The following is a 27,149-nucleotide window of genomic DNA, read 5'->3' as shown; positions in this document are numbered from 1 at the left end:
AAGGTAAATCTGTAACAAAAAAATACATTTAATGAAACTGAAAATACAATAAAAAATGTTTCAAAGTTTTAAAATTGTGATAGCATTTAGAAATGTGGGAGGATCCAGGCCATGAGTTGGAGGGAGGGGCTCTTTTCACCAGTACTTCACCAAGTGTGAATCAGTTGGCACTGTTCTCCCTCTACACCCCTATATATCTAGAGCAGTGGTCTCCAAACTGCAGCCCGGGGCTGGATGTGGCCCTTTGATTGGATTTATCTGGCCCAACTGACACCAATGATGGGGCCCCATTCTTCCTACTGATGCCATCAATGGGGCACTATTCTTCTCATTGATATGAACAATGGGGCACTATTCCTCCCACTAAAACCAATGATGGGGCACTGATGCCGGGCCATTGTCTACTTCCACTGTCCACAGTCTGGCCTCCCTAAAGCCTGAAGGGCAGTAATCCGGCCCTTTGCTTAGAATGTTTGGGGCCCCTTGATCTAGGGCTTCTCCTCCCGCAACAATCACATAGGAAGTCTTCCTGAAGACGCCGCCAGATGAAACGAACGTCGAAGAAAGCGTAATACCGTCATATCTGGGCTCTGGTGACGTCACGTACGGCCGGGACAGAGGCTTGGAACGCACGTCGGCCATCTTTGATGTAAAATATACAGGCAATACATGCTGGTGCCGGCTTCCTAGGTACCTAATCATGTGACTGCATTGACTTTGTTACTATTCTTACTCTTGGCACATTAAATACTACACTTACATCGTCATTACTGTTGTGGGGTTTTTTGAGTATTATGGCACAGAAAGCCCGGATTATCTATCCGATTCCCTTCAACTATCGTTTGTGGAATTCATTGGAAATGATACATCAGTCCCTCTGGCCATCCATCCTGGAAGTGCGGGTGTTGGTGATCATACGGGAGGAACCTCCAGAGATTTATAACACACAATGCCATATATGACCGCTGTAATGGGGGTCATATAGGTCTGGTGAGTGATCCATTTGTTTGCTGAGGTGGGGATACATGGATTTATAGGTCACCAAAGTCTGAAGTCAAAGAAGGACGGTCACAATTGGAATTCATGCAGCACTTGGTGGAAGCATAAGGACGTTTAAACAATTGGGAATATTCCGTCACTTTATATGTTTAATTGATTTATGTTTGGTATTTGTATTGTTTGATATTTATTTATTGATATTCATCCACAAAACTCATCATTTCTCTATTATATGGGGAGTATAGGGTGCACACGTTATGCTACTTACCCGATGTGAGCACAGCGCCTATCTATTCATCACTAATTCACTTGTAAGTGTCGCATTCACTGTTCAGGGGCAGCTGCAAACACCCCTTTAGGGGGTTAATATATTAACACATATCATTTGGAGCCACAATAATTCATTTCTGGCTGTAGAAGTCTTGACTAACAGTAGATAGTAGACCTCCTTGTCACATACAGCAGCAAGTAGTTTAGCAGTGAGTAAAGTCCCTGCTGGTAGTAATAGTTACAGGGCTGAGCTCCTCAGGTATGAGCCAGTTGTGACAGACTGCGACAACCCAAAGGTAGCAACACTCGGACAAGCTCTAAGAACACTATCCAGTGTTCCCTTTTTCCAGACCCACGCTGACTAGCAAACACCAGGGGAGGTATCACACACTCAGAGTCCCCAAATTCCTCAATGGCAGTACTCACAAGGCCCATGGACAGAATGGTTGCCTCCTTCCAATAGTCCAAGTGAAACCCTCCGGTGATACCAGACAGAGCTTTGGCAGACATCTCCTCTCAGTCAGCTTACTGAAGAACCGGGGTCACTCTCTCTAACTTCCTCCCACTGACACCAATGATGGGACACTATTCCTTGCACTGACACCAATGATGGGACACTATTCCTCCCACTGACACCAATGATGGGGCACTATTCCTCCCACTGACACCAATGATAGGACACTATTCCTCCCACTGACACCAATGATGGGACACTATTCCTCCCACTGACACCAATGATGGGACACTATTCCTCCTACTGACACCAATGATGGGACACTATTCCTCCCACTGACACCAATGATGGGGGACTATTCCTCTCACTGACACCAATGATGGGACACTATTCCTCCCACTGACACCAATGATGCTTACATTGCTGTGCTAACCCCTGCTCCAGCCCGGGCTCCCTTCCTCTCCCATCCACAGCCAGCATACCCGGCTGCAGCAGCACCATCTGCTCTGCCCAGATCCTGGCCACACAGCCACTTACCTTACCAATCAGCTGTCTTCCTACTCTGGCCGTTCTCCTCCTCTTCACTGGCTCTGGATGGTCCCTCACTCGATGTTCTTCGATCTTTGCGCTGCCACTCGGCTCCTCCTCTCCAAGCTCCGCCTCCTCGCTGGTAATTAGCCGCATGTGTGCTTTCCTGAGTTACAGATCAGGCGGCCAATCACCAAGGAGAAGGCAGATCTTGCAGAGTGAGGGACAGGCTGCCATAGGATATCCAGTGTTCCCAGGGGTGTGGCCAGATGACAGGGGTGGCATGTCATCCGCCCACATTGCGATCAAGATCCAGGGTGATGAAGACACCGGACGGACACCTTCTCCACCCCTCCTCCAGCAGTGCCTCGTGGACCGGATAGAAGTGGGACATGGAGTCGTGGACACAGGTAAGACACAGAAGCCCCTGGCCCTGTCCCACGGAAGTGTTCCTTGTTTGCCTCGCTGCAAATACGCCCCTGAATACCGCACATTCAAAGGGCCCTGCACCCTATGATGATGAGCATCGCTCGAAACGCGTCAGAGGGCTACAGTAGCTGGACATCTAACCACTGCTGGTGGCCATCCTGAATTATATATGGGACCTTTGAATGTGTTTCATATCTGAGTACTACACCTGAGACGTGACCAGAAGGCGTACAGGATCCTGACCCTTACATGAGTACTGATGACCTTGTACACACCTGGTGAGACAGGCAAATCTCAAAAGGGAAGGAAAAAATGTCACCAGCACACCGAGGATCACCAATACGGGTCCAAAGGTTTTAATAAATGATCACATATTTACAGCAAGGCATTGTTTCGGAGTCTCACAGGACCCCTTCATCAGGCATGTGACCACATCATCACATGCCTGATGAAGGGGTCCTGCGAGACTCCGAAATGTTGTCTTGCTGTAACTATGTGATCGTTTATTAAAACCTTTGGACCCGTATTGGTGATCCTCGGTGTGCTGGTGACATTTTTTCCTTGCTTATTTTGTTTGGTTCCAGCCGACGGTCACTGCAGCACCCACTTATACACACAGCCATTTTTAATGCAGGAACGTGTGCATTTGGATTATACACTTGCAGGCAAATCTCAAAGGCGTATATATAACGCACTTCTGGTGAGTGCGCAATTTACTCATTTATTTTATTTCATCTACCACTTTGGATCAAGTCCTCCACGCACATATTTTAGGATCATAACAGATCCTCACATTGTCTTCTCATACTTTGGGACATTCATCTTATTTATTATTAGTCACTATTAGTGACATGTGATTTCACTTTTATATCCATTTGATTTATCATTTATCCAGTCTGTTACTTGATTTCCAGCGCTGCACTTACTTTGTTTCCTGTACTCTATTGCCAGCAGTGACTCCTGTCCTATTCCCTGCCAATGGTGACCCCTGTTCTCTGCCCTGCCAGCAGTGACCGCTGTCCTTTCTCTTGCCAGCAGTGACTCTTGTCCTCTGCCCTGCCAGCAGTGACCGCTGTGCTCTCAATTGACCCCTATACGTGGCTCTACTGACCTCTTTTCACTGCCCTGCTGACCCCTGTCCTCCACCCTGCTGACCCTTGTTCTTTTCCTGATGACTCCTGTCCTCTGCTCTGCTGACCCCCAATACACTGCATTTCCCTGCTGGCCTCCCATCCTTTGCCCTGCTGACCCCTTTCCTCCACCCTACTGACCGCTGTTCTTTGCCTGATAGCTCCTGTCCACTGCTCTACTAACCCCAAGTACACTGCATTTTCCTGCTGGCCTCCCATCCTCTGCCCTGCTGACCCCTGTCCTCTGCCCTTCTGACTCCTGTTCTCTGCCTGATGACTCCTATCCTCTGCTCTACTGACCCCCAGTACTCTGCCTTTCCCATTCCTGTACATTTCCCTGCTGGCCTCCCATCCTCTGCCCTGCTGATCCCTGTCCTCTGCCCTGATGACACTCTGTACACTGCCCTACACACTGCTGGCCCCATCCTCTGTCCTGCTGACCCCCTGTACACTGCCCTACTGACCTCCCATCCTCTGCCCCCAGTGATTTTCATTTTGTGCTGCCCTAGGCAAGACTAAAATCGCCACCCCCACCATCTGAATTTGTTCCACTCCAGCCATGGTTTAGAGTTTGCAGCCAAATTACGGTACCTAAAAATCTCCATAGGCAACATTTTACAAGTTACCAGTCTAGAGTTACACAGGAGGTCTGCTGCTAGAATGATTGCTCTCACTCTGACATTCATGGTGATACCTCACATGTGTGGTGCGATCGCCATTTACATATGTGTGAGGGACCTATGAGCGTGTTGCGTGTGAGCACAGGGAACGGAACTTTTTTTTTTGCTATTTTATTATATCTTTATTAATTTTTTTCTTTAAACACTGTACCTTTAACTTTTTTTTATCAACTTTATTTCTCTTACAAGGGATGAACAACATCCCTTGTGATTTCATGGGCCATGACAGGTCCTCTTTATGGAGAGGTCTGGGGTCTATTAGACCCCATATTTCTCCTCTTGCCTCCAATGTATGCGGTCAGACACAGATCAGTCTGATTGGTTGCTTCACTGACCGCTATTGATTCAGTAGGATTATTTTGTGAATCCATTCTATGGGACACATTATATTAGGATCCATTATAAAAGGGATCCAGTAGGACTCTATTGGGGATCCATTCTATGGGGACACATTATATTAGGATCCATTATAAAAGGGATCCAGTAGGATTCTATTGGGGATCCATTCTATGGGGACACATTATATTAGGATCCATTATAAAAGGGATCCAGTAGGACTCTATTGGGGATCCATTCTATGGGGACACATTATATTAGGATCCATTATAAAAGGGATCCAGTAGGATTCTATTGGGGATCCATTCTATGGGGACACATTATATTAGGATCCATTATAAAAGGGATCCAGTAGGATTCTATTGGGGATCCATTCTATGGGAACACATGATATTGGGGACACATTCCGGTTCCATTCATCAGACATTATTATAGTCAGATCATTATATTGGGGATAGATCCCATGTTTTCTGTCACTAGTAAATCTCGGGATCATTTCTTCATGTTTCCTCTGAGATTTCTCCATCGATTTTCATCTCTTTCTCTCTATTTGTAGATCGATTATTTGTTTGTAATTCTTCACACAATAAAATCATCCATAGAACAAACTCCTGGCCAATGTTTCCTGGATCAGGGGGGAGGGGAGGCGATCATCGCTCACTTCTATGCACACGGGGCGTTTGCTTTGCTGCTCTGATTACTTTCTATCACAGAGGGAGAACATGCGCCTAAAGCTGCGTATTGCGCTCACATGTTTAGGCGCGTCAAGCATTTCAGCGTTAATGGATTCCATTGGCCAGAATACTAGAGTTCACCTTTAATAACATGTCACGTGCCCCACCCCTCCACGGATCACAGGTGCAATGCTCTGCATGCTCAATCCTTACACAAATAATAAATGCACATTTTTTATTCTATCAGCGAAAACATTTGTATTTATTATTATTTTATCAGGATAAAGGTTTTGCATGAATACATAAAGACTGACCAGTGTAAGCACCCCTGCCAGTGGTAAACGGTTTGTCTCAGCCCTCTAACTGCTAGATCTGCAGGACATCTTGTACTTTTGAAGAAAAACAGACTTACTGGCTGGATCACTAGGTGAACATAAAGGAAATAAAGCCTAAAGAAGAAAACGAATGCAACCACCATATCAAAGAAATGGTAAGCTGCAGTACAATAAATGTTTGGTATGAGGGGTCATGTGATCTCCCAGCATACACTGTTCAGGCCTGAGCAGCCAATCAGCAGCCTTGTATCCTGTGTAAGCTCTGACATAATCCAACATGGAGCTGTGACATTTTTCTGTCCCTCAGACAATGTGACATATTTGGGGCCCCAGGACATGTGACATATTTGGGGCCCCAGGTCATGTGACATATTTGGGGCCCCAGGTCATGTGACATATTTGGGGCCCCAGGTCATGTGACATAATCGGGGCCCCAGGTCATGTGACATAATTGGGGCCCCAGGTCATGTGACATATTCGGGGCCCCAGGCAATGTGACATATTCGGCCCCCCAGGGAATATGATATATTTGGCCCCCGGCTTTCATTGAAGGATTCGTAAAGATGAAGGAACACATTAACCCCACGTTCTCCTTTTCCCTTAATACGTCTCATCTTATTCAGCACAGAGCAGAGTGTGAGACCCGGAGCAGCCAATCAGACGGTGTGACTGTTAGCAGCACTGTGATGTAGGTCGCTGTTCAGCGTGTTCTCAGGTCTCACCCTCTTTGGCTCCCCTGTATTCTCCATATTACCAGCCTCATGTATGACGTGTCTCTGTAGAATGTTCCCATTGTCAGGACACACTTCCCGTCCTGCTGACAACATTTAATCGGACAGGAAATCTTCAAAAGGACCGATATATAAAAATCTGACTGGGGCTCTAACCCCTCCCCCACCCCAACCAAAACTAAGAAAAAGGTCATGGCTGCAAGTTTGATCATATCTTCGTATAGATTGTATGGAATAGGAGAAAGGAACAAGGGGAGAGGAGACCCCATCCCGTCCAATCACAGTGACCGCACTGCACCCTGCACAGAGTGACTGCATGTGGGGGAGGGGCAGAGAGGAGGGGGAGGGGGCAAGAGGAGGGAGATTGCTGAAGTCATATCTGATCATTTTCTGTGTCATAATTACAGAGAAAGTAATATGTCAGATTGTCATGGCATGGATGGAGATATAGATAGATAGATAGATAGATAGATAGATAGATAGATAGATAGATAATAGATAGATAATAGATAGATAGATAGATAGATAGATAGATAGATAGATAGATAATAGATAGATAATAGATAGATAGATAGATAGATAGATAGATAGATAGATAGATAGATAATAGATAGATAGATAATAGATAGATAGATAATAGATAATAGATAGATAGATAGATAGATAGATAGATAGATAGATAATAGATAGATAGATAGATAGATAGATAGATAGATAGATAATAGATAGATAGATAATAGATAGATAGATAGATAATAGATAGATAGATAGATAGATAGATAGATAGATAGATAATAGATAGATAGATAGATAGATAGATAGATAGATAGATAGATAGATAGATGTCAGTCCTGTAGTTGGACCGATATTCTACCCAATCACAGTGATCAGCGACAGAGGGAGAAATCTCACTTATTATTATTTATAGTAAAAAAGCCTGAAGGACACCAACTGAGGCCCCACCCACTGCTTTATCCCATTGGCTGAACATTCCACCAAATCACATCTCTCAACCCTGTGACATCACCAATCTCTGGGCGGAGTTCTCACATCTCCCGATTCCCCCCACAGATCTTCATACAACCTATCCCTACACCTAACCCGGCATGGAGGGGCTCAGTGAAGGTGGTGGTGAAGGTGTGGAGGTGTCGGATCGGGTCACACAGATCATAAAAGGAGATCTTCCCGGCCTCATAATCCAGATCTATCCTGACTCTGGTACTGGAGAGATTGCGGGGAAAGAGGATCTCTTTACTGTCATGTATTGCCCCATACTGATCACCATTCCTGTACAAATCCCAGGACTTGTTGTTATATCCAATCACTGACTCATCTCCTCTCCTGTCTATACTGGGGTAACACATCCCGACTCCCCAGTCATCTGACCTCCCAACATCCACTACCCAGTAATGTCTCCCTGAGGAGAAACTCTGACTGCTCAACACCTGAGGACAATCCTGAAATCTCTCTGGTGTTACTGGACGATTCTGGTTTCTATATGACAAGGATACAGTTTTCCTGTCATCTGATATCTGTAGATTATTATGAGCTGTGTTTCCATCCAGTAATATGTCCTCAGCTCCCTGTATATAGAAGGATACATTTACCCCTGTTATTATATCAGATAATGTGTGTAATGTGTGTGATATCCCAGCCACATCCAGCCCCCCTCCATCATGGAGGAGCTCCTCATGTCTCTCTCTGTCCTCATTATCTCCATCCTCAGTATCACACAAGTCACCTGTGTCTGATTCCTGTAGGACAGTCAGTGGATCCGTCATGTTACACAGCTCCTCAATGTCACGCATCTTCCTGGACAGCTCCTTCTTCTTTATATCCAGATCCCGGATGAAGATGGAGACCCGCTCTGCCCTCCCGGAGATTTCCCTCAGGACTCTCTTCTCCTGGTCATCCAGACGTCTCCTGAAATCTCTAAACAGGGCAGTGACTCTCTTGGTGTCACCAGCTGATTTATCTTCTACTTTCCTCCTGTGTTTCTGCAGACTCTGGACTCTTTCCTCCATCTCCTCTCTCTTTGTCAGAAGTTTCTGCAGAACATTCCTCAGTGTGTCCTTCTTCTTCTCAGAAGCCTCATCCAGCACCTCCACCTGGTGTCCTCGATGTTCTCCAGCCAAAGTGCAGGACACACAGATACAGGTCTCATCCTCAGTGCAGTAATACTCCAGGATCTTCTTATGGAAGGAGCATTTCCTGTTCTCCATGGACAAGGTGGGGTCAGTTAAGATGTGTTCTGGGGACTTTTTGTGGACTCTCAGGTGTTTATCACACAGAGAAACCTCACAGTGTAGACAGGATCTAACAGCAGGTACAGGAGAGTCCACACAGTAAGTACAGAAGACCCCGGACTTCTCTTGATCTGGCTGAGCAGAAAGCAACTTCTCCATTATATTACGCAGTGTTATGTTTCTCTGCAGAGAAGGCCGATCCGGAAACTTCTCTCTGCATTGAGGACAGGAATAACCTCCAGACCCCCCCTGTGTATCCAGCACACGATCAATACAGACCCGGCAGAAGTTGTGTCCACATCTCAGGGTTACAGGATCTGTATAAATGTCCAGACAGACGGAACATTCCAGCTCAGCTCTCAGATCAGCAGATGCCATCTCTGACAGCAGAAGAGAGAAACGAAAGTGAAAGTCTCTGACTTCGGGGAAGAATGCAGTTGGGAGGGTCACATCCTCCTACACAGGGTGAGGCTGGATCTGTGATATTTGATGCAGACAGCAAAGTACAGAAGAGGGAGGATTTTCACACAGCAGTAAAAATAATAAACGCAGACATGTGAGCGCTAAAACATGAGCAGCTAATGCACCAAAAAGGTAACCAAACAACCTCCAAACTAGTAAGATAAATATAGGTGCAGCGCTGAGATACTGATGACCAGACATATAATTGTGGTGTAAATCATATGCAAATAATTATTTAAACTGAGTAGCTATTATGCTAATAGTGATATATGATGATAATAAATATTAATCAATGTCTGTGCAAATGATCAAAATGTCCATAAAGTGACAAAGTGCAAAATAAGTGCTAATGCAATAAAGTGCTTAATAATGAACCATTTGTGTAACAGCAATATAAGGTGCTAATAAAGTGACAATGGTGAACAAATGACAATACTAAATTGTCAATACCATATAAAAGACAATCCAATGTCTATAAAAGTGACAATGTGGAGATCCAGATGAAAATGATCTCAAAGTAAGTGCTTCACATGCTAGAATGAATATTCGGTGATGTGCCAGGAATGAGGTAAGATTGCACACTCCCCAGATGCGTAATATTAATGCACATTTATAAGTAATGTTGTCAACCGGAGGTCCCCTTAAGGATGCACACAGCCTGGTCTGGTCAGAGAGATCCCCTTCCAATGGGTTATCTGCAGCACCTCAGCCATACTCCATGAAAGGCTTGGCATCATTTTGGGTCCGTACTGCATTTGCGCTGAGGATGGAGGCAGAGCCCAGGAGGGAAAATGATGGCGTGCTAAAGGTCAGGATCACGAACACAATCAAAGGATTTCAGATGGGGGCAGGGACCCTCCGCAGTGTCCCACCTCTCCCAGTACAGCTCTGTCTCCCGGGACCTCCAGCTTTGTCTGGTCCTGGGCTCTGCCTCCATCCTCAGCGTAAATGCCTTACGGACCCAAAATGATGCCGAGTCCATCACGGAGTACGGTTGAGGTGCTGCAGATAACCCAGTGGAAGGGGATCTCTCTGACCAGACCAGGCTGTGTGCATCCTTAAGGGGACCTCCGGTTGACCACATTACTTATAAATGCATATTTATATTACGCATCTGGTGAGTGCTCAATCTTACCACATTCCTGGCACATCACCAAATTCATTCTAGCATGTGAAGAACTAACTTTGAGATCATTTTCATCTGGATCTCCACATTGTCACTTTTATAGACATTGGATTGTCTTTTAGATGGTATTGACAATTTTGTATTGTCATTTGTTCACCATTGTCACTTTATTAGCACCTTATATTGCTGTTACACAAATGGTTCATTATTAAGCACTATATTGCATTAGCACTTATTTTGCACTTTGTCACTTTATGGACATTTTGATCATTTGCACAGACATTGATTAGTATTTATTATCATCATATATCACTATTAGCATAATAGCTACTCAGTTAAATAATTATTTATTTGCATATGATTTACACCACCATTATATTTCTGGTCATCAGTATCTCAGCGCTGCACTTATATTTATCTTACTAGTAAAAATAATATGTAGCACTACCCCTTAAGGTTTGCTTTAGTCATTTATTTGGGTTCCCTGTCAATCTGGACCTCTTGTTGAAAGTCCAACCTCTGCTGACACCACCATGCGATGGTGACCCCGATAAATCACACCTGTAAAATGGAGACACACACAGAGTAGTATAAACCAAATGACGTTTACTGAGGTAACTGAATAGGACAGGAATAACAAAATAACACTGGTATTGGCAGTAAGTGTGATCACTCTTGGCAATGGTGAGCAAAAGTAATGATATTCACAACAAAACAACAGGAACTGTTCGCAGGCCTGCTTTATGAAATGATCCACTGCCTCCAGTCTGAGGAGAATGTGCAGTGAGCAGGAATGACTATCAAATGAACAGATACGCTCACTGCGGGTCCTCAGAACTAGTTAGCAAGGATTAAATGTGAAATAAGAGAATTCTCAGTTATAATTGATAATGTCCCCTTCAGAGCTCTGTAATATCTTCTGCACTCCTGTTGGGGCCCAATTTGTGAGAAATTGAGTCAAAGGGTGGCTAATAGTTCCTTAGTAGTCACACCAAAAATGTTGAAGGAAAAGGAGACTATTAACACTTTTCCTGATTGATGGTGAAGAATTAGAGCCAAGTTTCCTTTAAGAACGCAATGTATGAAGTGAGCTGGAAGTAGTAGATAGCAGCAGCTGGCATAATTGTCTGTGGACAAAGGCAACTCCCTCCGAATGTCAAAGGGCAAAAGATGAATAGTGAAAGGGATCCTGTTATAGAGTCATTCTACAAATACTGTGACCCGACTTGTATCCGGGAATATTGCATGGCCTTATACTTCCTGCTTCCTGTTCTATGCTGACCTGGATGCAGTTCTGTTGTACAACATGATTCCTCACACCAGCAGCTTGTGTTGTCTTCATTCCTGTACATGAAACATGGTGTCAGAAGTGACTGGAATCAGGACTGAGCCTCTTGTTTGGAGCGCAGCAGCTTTGGGGAACACAGGTTTGTGAACTACAGCCTGAGACTGAGGATTGTCTGAGATTTGATAGCTCAGAGGCTTCCTGACAATATGGCTGCCATGAATGGCATACCTCCCCCAGAGGGGATGACAATGAGTGGGGATTGGAGCAGCAATTGGGAATGTTTCAGAGCTGAATGTGAAGATTATTGTCTGGCTACAGGCTGGAATGAGAAATGTGCAGGAGTGCCGGCAGCAACTCTGAGAAGAGTCATGGGCAGTGAATGCAGGCATGTGTATAAACACAATGTGACCCTCACAGCAGATCAGCAACACAATGTTACAGCCATTGTAAATGTACTGGAAGATGATCTCATACCTGCTACAAATGTCATTTATGAAAGGGATGTGTTTGGATGCTGCAAACAAGAAGAGGGAGAATCTTTGGATCACTTTGTTACACACTGGAGAGAAAAGGCAGCAACTTGTGAATATGGCACTCAGAGACGAATTGATAAGGGACACAATTGTTGTTGGTATAGCTAGCGAGAGAGCACACGCAGGCGCCTCCTAAGATAACATGAGTTCACTCTACACACAGCCATTGAGACGTGCCGTACAGCAGAGCTCACTGACAGACGTCTGAAAGTTATGGAACAGGACAGACAGCAGACCGACAGCATAAACATTGCAATGCAGCATGGCAACATGAACAAAGTGCAGCAACGCCACCTGATGAGCACAAATACTGCCAACCCTACAGCCTGAAAATACTGTGGGACTGTGCATGAAAGAATTAAAGAGCCGTGTCCAGCTCATGGGGAGTCTTGGAAGTCTTGTGGAAGAACAAACCATTTTGCTAACGTTTGTTTGTCAAGTAAACGACGACCATCAATAGGCAAATGACACAACGTGGAGAACACATCCACATATGAGGAAGAGACACACACCACTGAAGTTATATACAGCAGTGAATTGATCGGCGCTGTGCAATCCAGAGGAAAGAAATGGTTTGTCACTTTACATGTAAATAATAAGCCCCAATCCTGTCAGCTCGATTCAGGGGCAACGTGGGATGTAATGTGCTTAAGAGAAAAAATGGTGTCAGCACCAGAAGCACGTCTACTGCCAAGTGACACCAGATTAAAGTTATACTCCGGTGCGATGATGAAATCTCTAGGGCTCTTCAAGACAGAATGCACCATACGTGGACTAACACACAAGCTGGAGTGTGAAATTGTGGAAGCCTGCCAAAAGCCACTGTTGTCTGGCTCAACCTGTGAGCGTCTAGGGATGATACGTTTCTCTGTCCCTGCAGAGCTTAATGTGATGGACAATCTATCCAAGGGGCCCTTGACAAAACAACTGCTGCTAAAGGAATTTAGTGATGTGTTTACTGGGCCAGTAGAATCTGTACCAGGGGAAGTTCATTTCGACCCTGATGTGAGTGTCCCTCCAGCCCAATGTGGACCATGCAATATGCCGGTGGCACCAAAACAAGCAGTTAAGGCACAGCTTGACCAGTATGAGGCCAATGGACACTTGGCACCAGTGATTGACCCAACTGACTGGATAAGTAACATGGTGATTGTAAGGAAGCCAAATAAGCTACGAATATGCATAGATCCCAAATTCTTAAATATGGCACTGAGACGATCTCACTACATCATGCCAACTCTCGAGGATGTTTTGTACAAGCTGCCTAAGGCACGTCTGTTCACGCTTGTTGATGCCTGGTATACATCTTTACAGTGTAAGTTGGATGATGCAAGTAGTTACATTACAACCTTCTGGACTCCGTGGGGCAGGAAAAGATGGCTCAAACTGCCTTTTGGAGTATCAGTTGCACCAGAGTTGTATCAACGTAAACAACATGAACTATTGGCTGGACTCGGTGGTATTGAACCAATAGCTGATGACATCCTTGTGGTTGGCTGTGGGGACACAGATGAGGAAGCAGAGCAAGATCATGATATCAAACTGCTGGAATTGATGAATCGTTGTAGGCAGATAAAATTGAGACTTGGCTTGAAAAAACTGCAATTCAAAGTCAAAGAGGTCCGCTTTCATGGACACATTCTAACCTGGGAGGGTTTGAAGGCTGACCCAGAAAAAATCAGAGCCATACAGGATATGCCGCAGCCAGCAAATGTGAAATCCCTGCAGCGCTTCATTGGATTTGTTACCTACCTAGCAAAATTCCTACCACACCTCTCAGAGGTCTGCGAGCCATTGAGAAGGCTTCTGGACAAGGACGCTGTTTGGCATTGGCTTCCTAAGCATGATAATGCAGTGCAGGACATCAAACGCTTGGTCACGGACACACCTGTCCTGAAGTACTATGACGTTACAAAACCTGTAACTATTCAAAGTGATGCAAGCAAAACTGGACTTGGGTGTTGCCTATTGCAAGCTGGCCAGCCTATCGCTTTTGCTTCAAGGGCACTGACTCTTACGGAACAAAACTACGCACAAATAGAAGAGGAATGTCTGAGTACAGTGTTTGCCTGCCAGCGCTTTCACCACTACCTCTATGAGCGCGACGAGATCACGGCAGAAACTAACCATAAACCTCTGATTTCTATTTTCAAGAAACCACTTTTGTGTTCACCCAAACGTCTACAGAGCATGTTGTCACGTTACAAAACTATTGCCTAAATGTTGTCTATAAACCTGGTCCTGAAATGTACATTAGTGACACTCTTAGCAGAGCTACAGCAGTAGGTGGTACACCTGAGTATGCACAACACACAGTTTGCAATGTTCAGCGGGACCTGGAGGTCCTGTCACAGATTAATCATACAGACTATTTAAACGTCACGGACCAACGATTGCTTCAGATAAAACAGCACACTGAAACCGATGAGACTTTGCAGGCTCTTAAATATGTTGTTCTGAACGGTTGGCCTGATTCCAAGTTGGAAGCCCCATTACTTGTGAGAGAATATTGGACTTTCAGAGATGAAATCGCCATTCAAGATGGTATACTGTACAAGGGGCCAAGGGTCATCATTCCTAAATCTTTAAGATGGGAGATGCTGACTCGTATTCATGCCAGTCACATTGGTGGAGAAGCATGCTATAGACAAGTTCCCAACATCCATGATATACTGCAGCAATTTTAGTAGGTTCCAGGATTTGTTAACCAAAAGTTTATTAAGCCTGTATAATAGGCTTAGAAGGAGGTGAGCGCACATTTAATTTCACTGAAGGTTTCACAGAAAGTTACTGTATTATGTTTTAATCACTTTATCACAAATTTGGACTTTTTTTTGGATAAACGGATTTATTTTTGTTTTTTATTATGATCACTTTATTGATATATTGATTTTTTTGTAAGTTTTGTATATATAATAGTATATTTCACACACTTTATATAGTTGGATCATAGGAGCGCAACATTTATAGATATATGCTATAGGCAAGCACGTGATACCCTATACTGGCCCAACATGCAGAACAAGATTAGAGACTTTGTTAGCTGTTGTTCGGAATGCAATGAATATGCGCAGGCACAACAGAAAGAACCTATGATGTCGCATGTGCTGCCCACCCGACCTTGGCAAATTGTAAGCATGGACTTACTGAATTATGCTGGCCAGGATTTTCTACTAATTGTTGATCACTATTCTGACTTTTGGGAGATTGAGCTACTTCCTGACCTGTCTGCTGATAGTACCATCAAGCGTTGTAAAGCAGTTTGCACGTTATGGCCAGCCGGATAGAGTTATCTCGGATAATGGACCTCAATTTGCATGTGAGCAATTCAGACGGTTCTCTACAGATTGGGGATTTGAGCATGTTACCTCATCCCCGAGGCACCCGCAAGCCAATGGTAAAGCGGAATCGGCTGTCAAGATAGTGAAGAATCTTTGTAAGAAGGCCAAGTTTGATGGTACTGATCCATGGAAGGCCATTCTACATTGGAGGAACACCCCATCTGAAGGCATGGTCCTGCACAGCGCTTGATGTCTAGGAGACTGAAGACTTAATTGCCTGTGGCCGACAAATTACTTGATCCTTGGTGGTGTGCGAAACTGCAGTGGAGGAAACAGATTGCCAAACTGTCATACGATGTGTCTGCTAAAGACTTACCTGAACTCATTAGAGAGCCATTCCATATGAAGCCGCTTCCAGGTGACAGTACCGGTCGCTGGAGACTGGATTCCTGTGTTCAGAGGGTTGCTCCTCGATCATATCTTGATGTAGAAGGCAGTCTTTACCGCCGCAATTGAGTGTACCTGCGAAGGGCAGAACGATTCACCACACAAGCCTATGAGCATCCTGCACGTGATCCTCTTGAGGTGCTCAATGCCCCGAGTCCTACTGAACCATATACTCAAAGCAGAGAGAACTCTGCTGTCATATCGGGATACAGTGACGATGACACAATGCAGCCACATATCCCGTCAAGTTCTTCTTTGCCAAATACACCAGCCAGGAAAGAGGGTAGCTCCTTATTGTTGGGAATACAACAGCATGTACTATATACAGTATTGTATGTTAATATCACTTGACCAGTAGATGGCACTGTACACTAAGGTTACTAGTTGTGCATATGTGTAAAACTTGTTGGTTCTCTCTCTCCCTCTCTTCTCTCTCTCTTCAAAAACCAAGATGTCTGCTGAAATGTGCTTTGTATGTTTGCAACTTAAGCCACACAAGTAAAACAGTGTTCTGCCTCATCACTACCAGTGTCTTCTCTAACACATAACCAACAGGTTATGGGCCCAGCTCCAGACATTGGAAAAAGGAGAACTACAAGCAAGTAAGTGCTGCATTTCCAATCCTACCAAATCCTGTATGAGGAAACAAGAGCTGTATCCAATTCACTGAAAGATGGCAAGTGCTTCAGATATGAAGTTTACAATAGCAAAGCTCAACAATACCAACTACCAGCTATGGAAGTTTAAGCTTGAAATGCTGTTATCCAAAGATGACTTGTGGCCGGTACTAGATACACACAGACCCAATGACAACCCGGAAGAATGGGACAGACCCAATGACAACCCGGAAGAATGGGACAGACCCAATGACAACCCAGAAGAATGGGACAGAAAAAATAGGCAAGTAAAAGCAGTCATAAGCCTGTTAGTGGAGGACGATCAACTCATTCATATAAGGAAAGAAAGCACAGCTAAAGGTATGTGGACTGCATTACAAAAACTGCATGAACGTGCAAACCTAAACAGTAAACTATATCTGCTGCGCAAACTGTATAAGATGAGGCTGGAAAAAGGGCAGGAAATGGGTGAACATGCAAATGCTATGCTAGAAATTGTGGACCAGCTGGGTGCAATAGGTGAAGAAATGAAAGACAATCATGTAGTAGCACTACTGCTATGCAGCCTTCCAGAATCATACAGTGCCCTTATAAATGCTCTAGAAACTAGACCGGAAACTGAACTGACGCTAGAATATGTTAAGGGAAAATTAATTGATGAATACAGCAGAAGAAAGGAAAATTTGCATAGTGAAGAGAACGAGAGACCAGAGGCAGCTCTGAAGGTGCATGAAGGCATAAGACAAAGCAAGGAAACCAGGGTATGTTTTCGCTGCAAAAAGGCCGGTCACCTGAAAAAGAACTGTTCACTCTGGAAAGCTGAGCAGCGAAAGCAGGAGCTACCCACAAGAGAAAGAGCTAAAGCGGTCATGAAAGAAAATGAAAGTGCATCATGGAGTGGTACTTTTAAAGTGACTCAGAATAGTACCTCACACGGATGGTACATTGATTCAGGGGCAACAAGTCACATGACAAGCGACGAGACATTCTTCACAGAAATTGATTTTAGTGTAAAAGATAAAGTCTTCCTAGCAAATGGGAAAAGTATTACAGCGGAAGGTAAAGGTCAGGGATTTCTGAACTGCAAAACGCCATCAGGGGGCAAGCAGAGCATCCTTGTAAAGAATGTTCTATATGTTCCAAGCCTAGAAGGAAGCCTCCTATCAGTTAAAACCCTTGCAAGCAATGGACTCACTGTCCAATTCAGAGGTAATGAATGCACAATTCAAAATGGAAAAAGCAAATTCTAGCAAGAGGAAGATTAAATGAACATCTGTACAAACTCGTCACTGAAAGTGAGAAGGCTAATGCAGCAACTCATAACCCACATGACAAGTGCATCCACCTGTGGCATAGAAGATTGGGGCATCGAAACCCAGAAGCTATAAAGGACTTTGCAAAGAGAGGTCTATCAGAAGACATGAAAATATTGACTTGCCACACACTCAGCAAGTGCACGTGTTGCATCAAAGCAAAGGCCACCCGAACCTCTCTTCCACAGACCAGTCAGAGTAAAACCATTAAACCCATGGAACTGATACACAGTGATGCGTTCGGACCAATGAAAACCATCACACCTGGCGGGAACAGATATATACTGACTTTCATCGACGATTATTCCCGGTACACAATAACGTATCTAATGAAGCACAAAAGTGAGACATTAGAAAAACTTCAAGAGTTTGTAGCTATGACAAGCAACAAGTTTCAAAGGAAACCTGGAATAATACGCACTGACAATGGAGGGGAATATATGGATAAAGAGATGGAATCATACCTAAAGAAACAAGGTATTATACACCAAACAACTGTACCATACACTCCTGAGCAAAACGGTGTAGCGGAAAGAAAGAATCGCACTCTTGTAGAAATGACCAGATGTATGATTTTGGACGCTGCCTTACCTAACAAATACTGGGGAGAAGCAATAATGACTGCAACATACCTACAAAACAGGCTCCCATCAAAAGCTATTGAGAGTACACCATATGAAATGTGGAATGGATCAAAACCTAACGTAGGACACATCAGAGTGTTCGGCTGTAAAGAATATGCCCACATTCCAAGTCAGAAACGCTCCAAGTTGGAGAACAAAGCCATAGAAGGCATTCTGGTGGGCTACAGTGAGCAGAGTAAGGGATATAGAATCCTTTGTCCAAAGACCAACAAGGTCACAGTAAGCCGCAGTGTTTATTTTAATGAAAGTGAAGCAGCAAATAATACAATTCTTTAAAAATGTGGAGAGGATTTACGCGCTGAATCAGCAAGAGACACTGACCCATGCAAAGCAGGACAAGAGCCAGAACAAGAAGTGGAACTTACAATCAACGAGCCAATAGAACCCCCTGAACAACAAGAAATCAGAAGATCCTCTCGAATGACAAAAGGGATCCCACCCCGCAGGTTATCATACGCTGCTAAAACACATCAAACACAGGAGCCAACATCCTGGGAAGACATAGAAACTTTGCCGAGAAGGGAAGCCGATCAGTGGAGAAAAGCAACTGAAGAAGAAATAAAATCACTTCAAGAAAATAAAACTTGGTCACTAACAGAACTCCCTCCCAGTCGCAAAACCATCGGAAGCAAATGGACTTTTAAAGTGAAATATGATGCAGAAGGAAACATCTATAGGTACAAAGCAAGATTAGTTGCCAAGGGATACTCCCAGAAATTTGGAGAAGATTACGATGAGACATTCGCTCCAGTTGTGAAACATTCTACTATAAGAACACTCCTTAGTATTGCTGCCGGAAAGGGAATGCAAGTAAAGCATCTAGATGTCAAAACTGCCTTTTTGTATGGAGACATCAAGGAGGATCTGTACATGGAACAGCCACCAGGATTTGAGAAAGAGAGAAAAGAATCTTGTATGCAAACTGCAAAAGAGCATCCATGGGCTCAAGCAAGCGGCGAGAGCATGGAATGAAAAAGTGAACGAAATACTCAGAAAGGAAGGGTTCTCAAAAAGTAAAGCAGATCCATGTCTGTATTCAAAGAATCAAGAGAACAAATGGACATACATCCTAATATAGGTCGATGACATCTTGACGTGTTTTGAACAAAAAGGGGACTATGACCAAATAGTTCACAAACTGAAACAAAATTTTGAAATTAAAGAGTTGGGGAACATTACTCACTACCTAGGAATTCAAATAGAGTGGGAAGAGGATGGAAGCTATCTTCTTAACCAAAGTCAGAAAATTACAGAAATGTTAGAACAGTTTCACATGCAAGATGCAAAGGAAGCGAAAACACCAATGGAACCAGATTATCCAAAAAACAGTGGAACAGAAAACTTGTTACCTAACAATGATTATTACCGCAGGGCAATCGGAAAATTGCTATACATCGCCAACGTGACAAGACCAGACATCGCCGTAGCAGTGGGAATACTTTGCAGGAAAGTCGCAACACCGTGTCAGCATGACTGGAATGCAGTGAAGAGGGTAATGCAGTACCTAAAGGGAACAAATTGGATAAAGCTGCGACTTCCAGCATCGTCAAACCCAAAACTGATTGGATATGTGGACGCCAATTGGGATGGAGACACCACTGACCGCAAATCTACAAGTGGTTACATCTTCCAGTATGGACAAGGAACCATAAGCTGGTCTAGTCGGAAACAAGTGACTGTTGCACTCTCTTCAACTGAAGCGGAATACATAGCAGCAGCACATGCATGTCAAGAAGCCATTTGGATTCATCAACTTCTACTAGACATGGGACTGAATATGTCACAACCCACACCCATCATGGAAGACAATCAGGGATGCATAAAGCTTACATACTCTGAGAAGATTAACCCAAGAACCAAGCACATGTAAGATATCATCTGCTCAGAGACATGCAAGAACAAGGGGTTATCGACATCCAGTACTGCCCATCAGAGGAGATGACTGCAGGCGCACTCACCAAACCTTTGCCAAGGGAACATCATTGTTTTCTACAAAAGAGACTAAATGTCATATAATTATGCACATGCCGTTGAGAAGGGGTGTTGGGAATACAACAGCATGTACTATATAGTATTGTATGTCAATATCACTTGACCAGTAGATGGCACTGTACACTAAGGTTACTAGTTGTGCATATGTGTAAAACTTGTTGGTTCTCTCTCTTCTCTCTCTCTTCAAAAACCAAGATGTCTGCTGAAATGTGCTTTGTATGTTTGCAACTTAAGCCACACAAGTAAAACAGTGTTCTGCCTCATCACTACCAGTGTCTTCTCTAACACATAACCAACACTTATCAACACCTTCTGGAGCTGAACGGATTTCCCCAGGAAAATCCCTGTGGTCTTGCGTAGTGGTCGAGTTTCAAGACCACCAGATAGACTCAATCTGTAGTGTATCTACCAGTAACACAGTATGCCATGTTCAAGACTGTTCAGGATCTGTTTTAGTTGCATTGTTTACAAGGTTTGAATTGAATGTAATAAAGGGAGATGTTATAGAGTCATTCTACAAATACTGTGACCCGACTTGTATCCGGAAATATTGCATCGCCTTATACTTCCTGTTTCCTGTTCTATGCTGACCTGATGCAGTTCTGTTGTACAACATGATTTCTCACACCAGCAGCTTGTGTTGTCTGCATTCCTGTACATGAAACAGATCCTGGCATGCAAAAAGGGAGATAGACTTGTTGCTTCAGTAGGCACTGCTATATCTTGGTCTATAACTGTATATCCTGCGGTCAGCTTGATTGATAACTGTACTGCAGATATGTTCCATCAGCGGTGCTGGTATAGCTCGGCCACAAACTGGGGAAACTGTGTACAATGTTCACAACTCTGTGCAAGCAGATAACTGGGGTAGTAGATGTCAATGTTCACTCAGCTAGTGGATGCATGGGTCTCTCTCACACGATCAATGTGATTAGGCCAATTGCCACAATCCGCCTTCTCCGGTGGATGGGGACAGTCCATGGACCCTCTGGTTCAAACTTGGTGTCCCACTTGGTCTCTTGCTGTCTGAGTAGCTTGCTTGGTAGGGTTGAGTGCCTGCTGGCTGGCAAGTTCTTTCTCTTCATTCTCTCCCCCTGAATCCTGGCTCTGCGGGCTAACTCAGCCTCTCAGCCATCATCACACCTCTTTCTCCTTCCATCTCCCTCCTCATACTCCTGGCCCATCTCCTGGGATTTGATATTTATATGCCTCGCCCACACGCTGCCCCTCCTAGGAGACGTAGTCCCCGACACTCTGCTTATCAGCCAAGTCCTGCTGCACAGAAATACAAGTTCCAGAGGGCTGTTCTATCAATGTGAGTAACCCTGAAGAGCAATCCACCACCATCTCATTCCCATTATATGTATAACAAGTAATTACATTTCAATGGGTTACACTCCCAACACTGGAAGAGAGAGAGAAAGACAAGCGTAGAAAAGAAACACGGCACACTAAGTGCACTCAGGTGAGAGGTGGATGTGACCTGAAAAGGGATTTGTGGTTATACAGGATCTGAGTCTTCTCACACGGTACGCGGCTCACATACACGGCACACCTTTTACCCCCAAATTATTCTTCTTTATTATATTTTATTTCATGATTCTGCCAACACCCTGACAGGCAGAGAATTATGATGGCATTCTTTTATTGGTCAATTATATCCCATTTTAATAGTTTATTTAATTAATATTTCATTTATTTTATATAATTAATTTAGTATAATTTCATCGGTATCATTTAATTGGTCAATTGTAAAATAAAGTGTAATATCCAGAAGTGAGATCTAGAAGTCACAAAACGTTTTTTATGTATTAAAGCTATAGTACAATGTCTGTGAACGGAGGAGGAGGGCAGAAAGTGCGGGTGTGGTCATCACTCTTACAGGATAAGTTCACCTTTGTTTTTCTACATTCCAACCCCCCCCCCCCCATGGACTGGCCCCGCCCCCATGTACCAATATACCATTAATGTACCTCGGTTGCAGAAAAATTAAATAGCTTTCTTTGACTTTGAGAAGAAGGCCTCGCCTTGGTTCTTGCTGGATTTCATAGACAGCTTCATCACTTGCTGGGATGTAGATTTAGGACGGAGAAACCAGTAAGATGCCCGAAGGAGTTTACCGGCTGACCTCATTAGCATACACATCCTGCACTGACATCATTTCAATACACACAGCATCCCCGACATCTCTCCATGTGTGCACTTGCCTGGCTTTGTCACCATCTCTTCAGAGGGGCTCAGGCCACATGCTAAACTCCCTGGGGCCACATGCAGCCCATGGGACTCCTCTGATGTAGGGCAAGGGCCTGCCTGATTGGATACAGAGCGATTGGATAGATGCTGAATCCTCCTATTACTGTATATAATTTTGGTAAATCTAAAGAAGATTGTACAGAGATTGTACAATCAGATTGTATAGTGTATGGCCTCCTTTATACACCTACAATGACCTAGTTGTGCTTTCGGTGTCATTAATTGCTAACGGCACACCAAACACAGAAGCAAACACACATTTTGCCACATGAAAAAATTGGTGACAAATGAAGTAAAATGTGCAGTAAAAAATGTGCAACACGCACCACACCACAATGTCCCATGAGCTACTTTGTCACGTGTAGCACAGCTCATTGAGATCAAAGGGGCTTCCCTATATGTGTCATTGGAAAAACAAGACAAAAAATGTGCCCCACCCCCATTACCCTAGGTGTGAATGGAGCCTGAAAGTGAAATTACACAGAAAAACGAGGCTTCATTCACATCTGTGCGTTTCTGAACGCACAGAAAATGCACAGTAAATGCTCGCTTCGTCATGCGTTTAAGAAATGCTGCAAATGTACATGGTGCATGTGCTGTTATACATGTTAAAGGCACCCCAAGTTTGGAAAATGCACCAAAAACAGCGATAACACACGTATACAAAGCCCCGGAGTGATTGTTGTGTGTAGAGCAGACCGTTCAAGTGAATGGGCTGCCCTATGAGTGACGAGTGAAAACACCCAAAACAAACGCATGCAGGAATGTGAGTTATCACTACATGGTGGTCAGGCCCCATTCACATCTGCGAGTGTCTTCATCCATCACTCCAATATACTTGTATAAAGATGGCCATACAGTATGCAATCTAATTGTACAATTTCTTACTATGGAATAGTTGTCCAATCAGATTGTATAGAAAGTGGGTGGGAGGTAGTAATGAGGGAGGTGTGGTCCAGAGTGGAACTGCCATGCCCTCTTCCGTGACGCAACAAGGAAGTGAAGGCTTCTGGGAGATGGCCTACAGGAAGTGAATGCCGAGAGACCATCAACAGGAAGTGATGGAACCTGAAAATCATTTTAAAAATTCTAATAAACTGACAAGAAATGAAACGTCCCGTGGATGAGGTGAGTGAGAGAAAAGCACATTTTGGGGGGGCCGGGCCAGAAATGGCATTGGAGAATACTTCAATTTATTATGAAAATAGAAATTCTGCCCAAAAAGGAGAACTTCTCCTTTAACCAGTTGCTGACCAGCCACAGTACATACACTGCAACAGGGCGGCACCGCTGTGCAAAATCACGTATATGTATGTGCAGCACAGTGGTTATATGGTTAGCACTTCCGCCTGGCAGTACTCGGGTCGTTGGTTTGAATCCCAACCACGGCACCACCTGACCGGAGTTTGCATGTTCTCCCTGTGCCTGCGTGGGTTTCCTTCGGGTACTCTGGTTTCCTCCCACACTCCAAAGACATGCTAGTAGGTTAATTGGTTTCTCTCTAAATTGTCCTTAGTATGTGTATGTATGAATGTGAGTGAGGGACCTTAGATTGTACACCCCTTGGGGGTTAGGGACCTTAGAGTGTACACCCCTTGAGGGTTAGGGACTGATGTGAATGAACAATATATATGCAAAGCGCTGCAAAAATTGACGGCGCTATATAAGTACCTGAAATAAATAAATATATACACCCCCTCACAGTCCCACCATAAGTCACTGATCGCCCAGACTAAATGGGGAGCAGTGGCAAGATAGTTTGGGACTTGGTGTCATCCTTTCTCCATATGGGGTACCACTTATATGTGGACAATTTTTATTCAGGTGTGCCACTATTTAGACATTTGTACAATCTTGGAACTGGCGCATGTGGCACCGTGTGACCTAATGTGTGCCCACCATTAGAAGTGGGTGGATGCAGGGAGGAATATTCTGATGGTGGGCATACCCCACACTTTTTCTGGCAGAGATTTCTTCTATTTTTTTCAGTCAGTCCACAGGCTGCATACAAATAAAAAAAGAACATATCATATATACCCAACAAGGACCAGCGACGGACTGGTATATCACTGGACTTTGGTTATACCAGGATGATGCCTACAGCTGCTGGCATCATCCTGGTATCATGTTTTTCAGCCGTAAATCAGCTTTCATATAAAAACATTCCTAGTGGCTAATTAGCTGCAGGATTGCTTTTACAAGCAGTTGAAGATGATGCCCCCCTCCCCCGTTGCATTCCACGGCCTTCTCCGGCAGTCCCGTGCCATCGGGGGAACCTGAGAATGCAGCCGATGTTTCTGCCAGCTGACCATAGAGCTGATGGAGACCAGAATGGTGCCAATCATCTCTATAGTCTAATAAATCGGAAGCTACGAGCATTTCATCACTTCAGTTTTGCAGGATATAAACAGCACCATTTGTAAATTGGGAAAGCATCTGATCACCGATCTTGGTTTGATTACATAATGTAAGGGCAGAGGAGAGATCCAGAGTCTGATAGACCCCAGATTTCTCAAAAAATAATATATGACAATGCCCATTGAAGTTATAGGGGATATTTGCATTCCCTGTGATAGCATTAAAAGTGATCAAAAAAAAAATGAAAGGAACAATGTAAAAATAATAAAAAAAATCAAAATAACTTACAACCCCCCCAAAAAAACAAAAAACAAACTTGCCCCTCCCACACGCGCACACCTGTGTGCATAAGCCCTGACCCTGTGCCGTTATGTAAACAGCGGTTGCACCATGCATGTGAGGTATCGCAGTGAACGTCAGATCGAGGGCAGTAATTCTAACACTAGACCTCCTCTGTAAATCTAAAACGGTAGCTTTTGAAGGCTTTTAAAGCATTGCCTATGGATATTAAAAATGTTTGCAGTTTGTCACCATTGCATGGGGCATGTGCAGTTTTAAAGCATGTCATGTTTGGTATCTATTTACTCAACATACCATTATCTTTTATATTTGACCAAATAATTGGCCAATATATTGTATTTTTGTGCATTAAAAAGTAAAAAAAAGTTTATTTTGTTTTAATTTTCATTTGAAAAATCGCTGCGCGAGTACTATGTGACATAAAAAAATTGTAGTACTCACCATTTTATTCACTAGGGTGTCTGCTTTAAAAAAAATATATAATGTTTGGGGGTATAAATTAATTTCATAGAAAAAAATGCTCAGTTTTTTCATGTGAACAAAAAGTGTCAAAAAAGGCTTGATCTTCAGGTGCTTAGAAGAGTGAATGATGTGTGGCATAAACTTCTAATGCTGGGCATAAAATGCCCCCACCCCCCAAACGACCCCTTTTTTGAAAGTAGAAAACCCCAAACTAATTGCTGAGAGGAATGTTGAATCAATGGAAGAATTAATTTTTTTACCACAAGTTTTTGGAAAATTACATTTTTTTTTTTTACACATAATTGTCACTTAAATGATTTACTGCTCACACATGCCATGAGTATATGTGGAATTACTCCCCAAAATACATTCTGCTACTTCTCCCGAGTATGGGGGTACCACATGTGAGAGATGTTTTGGCAGTCTAGCCAAGTACAGGACCCCAAAATCCAATAAGCACCTTCAGGCTTTTAAAGGGCTTTATTTCCTCATTACACTTCCTGACTACCTATCACAGTTTCGGAGGCCCTGAAATGCCAGGATAACACCAACCCCCCAAATGACCCCATTTTGGAAAGTAGACACCCAAAGGAATTTGATAAGAAGCATGGTGAGTATTTTGCAGATCTCATTTGTTGCCACAAGTTTTTGGAAAATGAAGAAAAAAAACAAAAATACATTTTTTCTACTCTTTTTTTATATTTCCAAACCTTGTGAGAAAAAAATGAGATCTGCAAAATACTCAACATGCCTCTTTTTAAATTCCTTGAGGTGTCTACTTTCCAAAAAGGGGTCATTTGGGGGGGGGGGGTGATATCCTGGCATTTCAGGGCCTCAGAAGCTGTGATAGGTAGTGAGGGAGTGAAATGAGGAAGTTACGCACCTTCAGGCTTTCAAAGTGGTCATTGGATTGCAGGCTCCTGTATGTGGCTAGGCTCCCAAAAAGTCTCACACATGTGGTATCTTCATACTCAGTAGAAGTAGCAGAATGTATTTTGGGGTGTAATTCCACATATACCCATGGCTTGTGCAAGAAATAAATCATTTAAATGACAACTTTGTGTAAAAAAATATGTTTTTGTCATTTTCCAGAAACTTGTGGAAAAAAGATAAATCTTCCATGGACTCAATATTCCTCTCAGCAGATAGCTTAGGGTGTCTACTTTCTGAAAAGGGGTCATTTGGGGGTATTTGTACTGTCCTGGTATTTTAGCACCTCAAGAAATGTGATGGGCAGACAGAAAGTAAAAGCTGTGTAAAT

At 43.7% G+C, this 27,149-nt stretch overlaps 2 protein-coding genes across 2 annotated transcripts in view; one reads left to right on the top strand and one right to left on the bottom strand.

Annotated features, from left to right (window-relative positions):
* The window catches only part of LOC149462960 (NACHT, LRR and PYD domains-containing protein 6-like), a 580,167-nt gene that overhangs the window by 443,736 nt on the left and 109,282 nt on the right, over positions 1 to 27,149 (top strand). The window lies entirely within an intron of this gene.
* On the bottom strand, positions 7,337 to 9,296 carry LOC149462963 (E3 ubiquitin-protein ligase TRIM39-like). The gene has a single exon (XM_089676104.1). It carries the CDS (start codon positions 9,188 to 9,190, stop codon positions 7,613 to 7,615), a length of 1,578 nt encoding a protein of 525 aa, XP_089532230.1. The 5' UTR covers positions 9,191 to 9,296; the 3' UTR covers positions 7,337 to 7,612.

Source organism: Staurois parvus, unplaced genomic scaffold (genome assembly GCF_062004578.1).
Source record: "Staurois parvus isolate SC_StPar_1 unplaced genomic scaffold, SC_StPar_1.0 ptg000164l, whole genome shotgun sequence".
In the NCBI taxonomy this organism is placed as follows: domain Eukaryota; kingdom Metazoa; phylum Chordata; class Amphibia; order Anura; family Ranidae; genus Staurois; species Staurois parvus.
Note: the sequence above shows the minus strand (reverse complement) of the source record. Positions and strands in the feature narration are given on the sequence as shown.